Source organism: Penaeus vannamei, chromosome 5 (assembly GCF_042767895.1).
Source record: "Penaeus vannamei isolate JL-2024 chromosome 5, ASM4276789v1, whole genome shotgun sequence".
Taxonomy (NCBI): Eukaryota; Metazoa; Arthropoda; class Malacostraca; order Decapoda; family Penaeidae; genus Penaeus; species Penaeus vannamei.
Window position 1 is genome coordinate 39,995,803 of NC_091553.1, and position 7,500 is coordinate 40,003,302.

General features: G+C 32.9%; 1 protein-coding gene across 1 annotated transcript in view; it reads right to left on the reverse strand.

The window, feature by feature from the left end:
* lqf (epsin homolog lqf) overlaps positions 1-7,500 on the reverse strand; it is a gene marked incomplete in the record, with an annotated part of 58,266 nt that overhangs the window by 34,210 nt on the left and 16,556 nt on the right. Inside the window, 5 exon segments of the mRNA XM_070122246.1 lie at positions 808-843; positions 3,286-3,375; positions 3,762-3,890; positions 4,295-4,504; positions 5,533-5,747. Of these exon segments, the coding sequence (XP_069978347.1) occupies positions 808-843; positions 3,286-3,375; positions 3,762-3,890; positions 4,295-4,504; positions 5,533-5,607 (540 nt within the window).

Below are 7,500 nucleotides of genomic sequence, written 5' to 3' on the forward strand. Positions count from 1 at the left end.
AATTGAGAAGGAAGGAAGAGGGGAGGAGTACAGCACCGTAAAAGATAAAGGATAAGTACATATCAATATAGATATGTGTAAATGAACAAGTAAATTAAATACACTTGTGTGTACAATGTATATATACATGTACTTAAATGTATCAATATAAAGATCTTTTTCTTTTTTTTTGGTTGGGGGGAGATCTAGAAGTATGAAAAATGAGGAAAAATGTAAATTCAAGGATTTTAGAACAAAAATATATATTTACTGATAATCCACTTCCATGTTTCTCTTTCATTTTCATCTGATATTCAAAAACAATAATCTTAATAGTAGTAAAATCAAGACAGACCCAGTGACCAAAGAAAACAGCATACTTTCATGTCATAAATCTATCTTTGAAAAATCATCTTTGTGACATTTCTCAAGAGATTTGTCATGTATCATAAATATCAATCATGCAGAGAGTAGCTTAATATTTAACATGCACTCTTCTACAGTGTTTTATTGTGGATCTGCTAACCATATATGTGTAATCTCTGACAACAATTAGCTTTTCCATTCGGCAAAACTTTCTTTTTAAAAATATTATACAATGAGGATTTTAACCTCCCTTTAGAAAAACAAAATAAAACATTGTATATATATGCATATATATATATATATATATATATATATATATATATAATATATATATATATATATATATATATATATATATATATACATATACTGAAATACTTACAGCATTGTCATGTCAAAGCACAAGTTACAGGTCATAGCCGATCCACAAACTACTAAGCACACAGATGAGTTGATACTTACATCAGGATAAGAGGGACTAGTGGGAGAGCTTATGTCCTGTGAAGGAAAGTGGGAATAGCCTTCAACAAAAACATAACAGGCAGCTTTCACAAATGCAAGAATGCTGGAAAATTCTCCCTACTCTTCCATAAAGGTACACATCCCCAAGCTTCTTTGGGAAAGTAAGAGTGAAAGCACAGGAGAGTTAAGAACATACTATAAATCAGCAGAACAAAAGTAGTTTTAAACAACTGTAAAGGGGGATAAAGCAATCGGCTCACACAAATGATGAAGTTTTTTCAGCTACGCCATACTTCACACTAGCTTCTTTACGAAATTGATAAATTGCAAATTTAATGACAATCTTGTCACCAAACAGCATCAAAAGGATAGATTTCCTTGTCTACTTTAGATATGTAAAACAGCACACACGTACATCTAGTGTGGAATACTCAAACTTATTTTCATAAAAAGGTATATAACTAAATGTCACTGAACAATACAGCATCCTCAGTATTATCCCTTCTTGTGTAATTACCCTTCTCAAAACCTAAAACCCTATAAAATCATTATGAGCCTAAAACCAATAAAAATTGCGGAAATTTACCTTCATGGTTTAAATACTCTCTCAATCTTCAAGAATATCTGCAAAGTCAATATTTCTAAGTCTCCCTATTCTTCTCATTTTCTTTCCCTTTTCCTTTAAACAAGACCTAGAAAGTTTCTTTTGATCTTGTGATATGATAGTAATTATCATTCCCCTTGTAATTTCCTATTTTCAGGATTGAATTGCTGCTTTGTGTGCAGTGGACTGTAAATGTGCAAAAGCAATATTAGCTTCAGCAAAATTTGTGAAAAATAAAAGGACTTAAGGCCTTTCAGGCTGTGGACAAAGCCAACATTTGTGTGTCAACTGTATACATGCGTGAGAGGCAAATCTCATTCGTATAAGAAACAAATAAATAAATTTTTCATAGCCTTAATAAAGGTTTCTTTCTTCATCTGCTGTCAATACCAAACTTTCCCTTACACTAATGTCTGCCCTAGACTTGCAAATCTTCAAAAAAAGTATTCACTCGTAACCTAATCTGATGTTCTTCATCATTAACAAATATTTTGTTCTCTAAAGTGTCTGGGATAGAAGTACTTTAAATAATAAATATAACTGCAATACTGATTTAAGATAGCAATCACTTTTACCAAACAATACCAATTACCAACCAACATGTTAAGGTATCACGCAATAATCCCTACAAGAAATTACTGCTTAATTACCATCGTTAGCTATTTTACTAATAGCCCTAATGTAAAAAAAACAACTACATAACCATCAACGGCATAAAGGGTAAGACTGCCAGTTGAAATATAACTATGATCGAACCTTTTCACCATCACAGACAATAGTCAACTCCTCGGCATATCGTCGGTCTCTAGGATTACCCTGTCGCAATGAGGGATAAAATAAGCATGCACATATAGACCAGACAAAATAATCACAACAAAAACAATAAGAACAGTCAAATAAATAAATATACAGAAATACAAATAATTCTAATAATCAATAAACTGAGAGAAAATTTTGGCAAGGTACAGCTTCGGCTTCCTACATCTGTTAAAAACTTGTGCTGTTTGGTGAATGGATGTGTGAAGCAAGCGTGGAATCGTGAGTAACTCAACAAAGCCGTTAAAAATACTTTCTATAAGAACACTGTGAATTTTAGAGAGTGAAATTAGTGGTTAATCAATTCTGTTAAAAGCTTTATTCTTGACAGTGGTAAAATCAAGAAGAAACAAATAAAAAAATATTATTTCCTCACATGTGCACAAGTAAGGACACCTATTTCCTTTGTAACATTTTAATCTGCTCACACTGAAAAATCAGAATTTTTCAATTAGGCATTCTTGAGACTATCAGTACACTTGACTAAAATATATGGAGTATAAAAACAAAAATTAAGTTGATTTCTCTATAACAAAGAGACTCTTCACAATTACTATTTTCATAAGAAATGGGAGTTCTGTAAAATAAAGGAAATTAACAAATAATTTTTCTTAAAATGAAAAATTCTGATATCTAAAGTCCCCTCCTTGGTGTGAGCTGATCCCAATACCTGCACCAGTAAGTTAAAAATCCCATTCTCTGTGATATTTATCAAGGTGCTTCATAGTTTACATGTGATACCATCAAGGTCCCATCCTATCTGTATAGACTGATGTATAATACAGGTATATACATGTGCATTCAAGGCACTGCACCCATACCTTTACCACACACATATCCCTCATTCATAGAATTCTAGGCTCTCCCTGCAGCCTCTATTGTAAGCTCAGGACTTCACATTTATAAATCACACGCAATGATAGAGCAAAGAAAGAGATAATTTACTTAAATAAATATGACTGGATAGCACCAGTTTCCACTGTTAAAAGTTTAGCTAGACCTTTAAAGAAATAAGAAAATAAATAAATGATAAATACTTCAGCTTGTCTGCAACTTACACTGTCACTTCCAATGCCTGATACACTCTGGGCAAACCTCTCTTTGGCCTTCAGAGCTCTCACTCTCTCGTTTCGAAGCCGCTCGTCATCCTGAAATGCAAGAGAGACAACCAGATCATAATTTCCTCTCTTTAGCCTGAACAGATTATATAATTAAAATAGAGATAAACTTAAAAAATATTAAAATGAAAACAATTGAATATAAAACAATATTTTGCAAGGAATCAGAAACAAGTTATGGCTATGACTACAAATATTCACTGAATATTTCTGATGAGGACAGCATTAGCAACAGTTTCATGCAAGAATGCAATTCAATCAACAATCTTTATCAGAAATATAACCAAAATGTTACATAATTCATGGCTTGTAGGATCACTTTTTCTTTCCTAATTTTCCGAGTACTCACATAATTCAATCAAGAAATGGCACTGAGAAATCTGTGGCATACATATGGCACACCCCATTTCCCTTACCTTTAGAAGTGTGACAAGAGCTTTAGCCTTTTCCCTCACACTCATTCCCTGATCTTTGTTTTCTTCAATGTACTGGAAGTCCTTCAATGTTTGAATGGCAAAGATATTTTCCTTACACTGATCTGCAACCTAAGCGAGAGAGAAAATATGTATAAAATGTCAACATAGTAAGTTTAATTGTTCAACTGGTAATCTTTCAAACTTCCTTTCCCTCAAAAAATACCAAATGCATATATATTTACCACCCCAAATTGGAGAAACTATAAAAAATACAATAATAAAAAAAAAACACAAAAACAATAATGATAAAGTCTATACACTTAAAGTGATTAATTGCCTTCCCTTTCAGATTGCCTCTTCTAAACATAAAAAAGAAAAAGAATATTCATTCTTTTTCTAGAAAAACAAAAACTCCTAAAAGCTTCAATAAATCTGTACCATAGAGCATATTTTCTTAACATCTTCATCGATTCATAACCTTAATCAATCAACAATTATGTTGTGTACTTATCTACAAGACTTTTTCTAAGCACCTTTTCACTGCCAGTCTTTATGAGATATTCTAAGAGGACAAGCGCTTTATACACGTGTCTCCAGTTTCGCCCATGGTCGTTGAGGCGTTTCCATATCATCTGCATAATTTCTGAGAAGGCCACCACATTGTAGGTGAGATCGGCCACTTCAGACATGAGGGTGGACGAAGGGCCCCATGGGTCATTGCTTGTTGCTTCTCTTACTTTTATCTGGAAAGAGTAAATTGATGTAAAGCATGGATTTGAAAATATAACCTCTATGACATTCCATTAAAAGAAGAAACCTTTGGCGTGCAATGCATTTGGCTTTGTCTTAAAAAAAGGCTACATCATGATTAGTCTACCTCTTGTATAAGACTAGACAGTATAGAATAAAATCCCAATATAAAAAAACAGATTATTTAATCTAACTCCTTTTCATAAGTGAGGTAATCAACAAGCTAAGACTGCACAGCAGAGAAAAATGTACTGTAGTAAAACTGATTAAGGAAGACTCTAGGTTTCAGCATATCAGAAAAAATTAGAGGTATTTCTATTCATATAACTTAGTCATTAGAAATTATGGAAAGAGGTACTTACACATTTTTAGCCTCCTGCCAGACTCCAGTAACTCTGTCCAGTGACCAAAGATTTTTGCAATACAAAATAATAAAATGCTGAAGGCAATTTTACTTTTCACCAAATTCCCAACAGTTTAGCAACTTAGTTTTTGGAATTTACTTTTTAAGTATACTATCTATTCACTTATTTTTATAATCACAAAAAATTACTTGTGAGTAAAGTAGTCCTAAGCATTTCCAGATAACAAACAAATGAAATGACATCAATTAACACTTATTCTCAAAACTGCAGAGTTCATTGCATGAAATTCCTTACAGACTCAAAATGCCTTGTAAATATGATGGCTTAAGCTTATTAAACAAAAATGTTTCTCTCATGTTTATATAATAACAAATCAATGAACATATGGTATCAAATATAAACATATAAAAAAAACGTCTACCTTTATAATTCATGCATCTGTCTCTGAAGTTACATTAGAAATATAAATCCATGAACTACAGGTTAACATCTGTACATCTATTACCATATTCTAATTAAGAAAAGCTAACAGCCTGAAGAAAAACAGCAATTTATGCACAATATGACCTACATTACAGAACAATAAAAACTTATAAAAGCTCACATCTTTCTCATGAGCCTCCTCCTAATCTCTAACAAAATCATCCGTCACTTACCTGTGCATCTGTATAATTATGAGCAATGTTTTTCATATTACGGCGTAAGCCCGAAATGTTCATCTGCAACGCCATCTTTGTTCTTGAGGCTAGTTAGCTCAGCAAAGGACTCTGGTCAAAGTTGTACTCTTAATGCTGAGTGGGAGTGAGGAACTCAGTAAAAATCATTACAGCTCTCTCGCCCCTCTAAGTCACATGCCAACACAAGTGGAATTCTGGAACACACAAGAAGGGGATATGTAAATAATATAAAACTACAAAAACATGTACCTACACAAAATAATAAAATTCATTTTCACACTGCATTCCCACTAATTTTCTGAATTTGTGGTTTTTGACAAGTATGCTATCCGCAACAGGGACATAATGATATAAAAACACTTCATGTTTGTGAACTATGTTTCAGTTAAAAGCAATTGCCCCCCTCCCCTTTAACCCAGTGTTGATGCGAAAAAGGTGCGTTCCCTTTGGCAATGCTTGGTTAAATGTTTCAGTACATAGATGGCTCCGCTAATGCTTAACCACAAAGGAGGCTCACTTTTCCTTTTTTTTTTACTAATGCTATCAATATTGACACTGTTATTTTTGTTATAAACATTATAATTACTATATTGTGACTGACATTACTAACAGAGTAATATTAGAAAATATTATCAAAAATCAAGGAAAAGGGTAAACAGGGGAGACAGGTACTTCGTGTAATTAGCTCATTGATGACTTAGTACTTGTGGAGCCATCTATATGTAAACACAATTACTAAATTCAACACACACAATGGGCAATGGCATGCATGTACATGCCATGCCCAGTGGCTTGGGATTAACCCATTTACGACACGTGTCCCATTGCCGGGCGTCCCGCCAGTGTGACGTTGGATCGGAGCTTGTGCTCCGATTCCATTGTGGGCTGCGGTCGGCACGCAGACAGATTCCAGGCTAGCCCAACACGCCAGTTTTGGAGCTGCCCGGAAACTTTTATTTTCGGCTTCAAAATATACCGGCACTAGTGGCTTAATCCCCAAAGTCCTGTATCATAAATCATCTCGGTGCATAAATAACGTTTTACTTCAATCATCAAGCAAACCTGTTCCTTTCGTACTATCAAAAAGTCGGGTGACAAATATAGTAAACTAGACAGCTTTTTCTATATCTTTCACATACCATAAGAAAAAGTAGGCAGCAAGTTGTGCCACGTATAACAATTTTTTTTTCTTTCTAATATCGTTTTACTTCATTGAGGTACTTTGAAAGTTTAATATAACTGCAAAAATAAATAAAGCTTTGTATAATTTTAACTAGAATAATGCAAGAACATACATGAATACACAAGTACACAAATAAATAACCATATCTGATAAATACCTAAAAACTGACAAATAACAAAATTTTAGTAAAGAAAAAAAAAAGAAAGAAAAAAAAAGTACTACTTATGAACATGTTATTGAACTTTTAAAAGCATAAATATATAGTAAAAAAAAATAATTAAAAGAATTCAATAATGAAAAAATGACAAAAATAACTAAAAAAATCCTAAATCCATACTACAAATAAAATCAATTCATAAAACAACAGCAATGAATTCCAAAATTAATATTAGGCTTAGCGCAATCACAGATTTAAGTTAATATGGCATCATTAAAAACACATACACATACAAACACCCACACAGGAACGTGCACATGGTTACGTGCTCGTACAAATTGTATTTAACTCTTCATATCTGCTTTGTGATACAAAAAAAGGTGGCATTCCATTCAAGGCAAGCGTATCTGATAACTTCCATGAGCTAAGGGAAAGAAAAATGATAAAGCCAAAAACTTAATAAAAGGAAGAGAGAGAGGAAAAAGATAATCACCTAATCAATCACAGCCACATCCACACCCACGCAGTAACCCACACTATAATAATAATAATAGTAATAATAATAGTAATAATAATAGTAATAATAATAGTAATAATAATAATAATA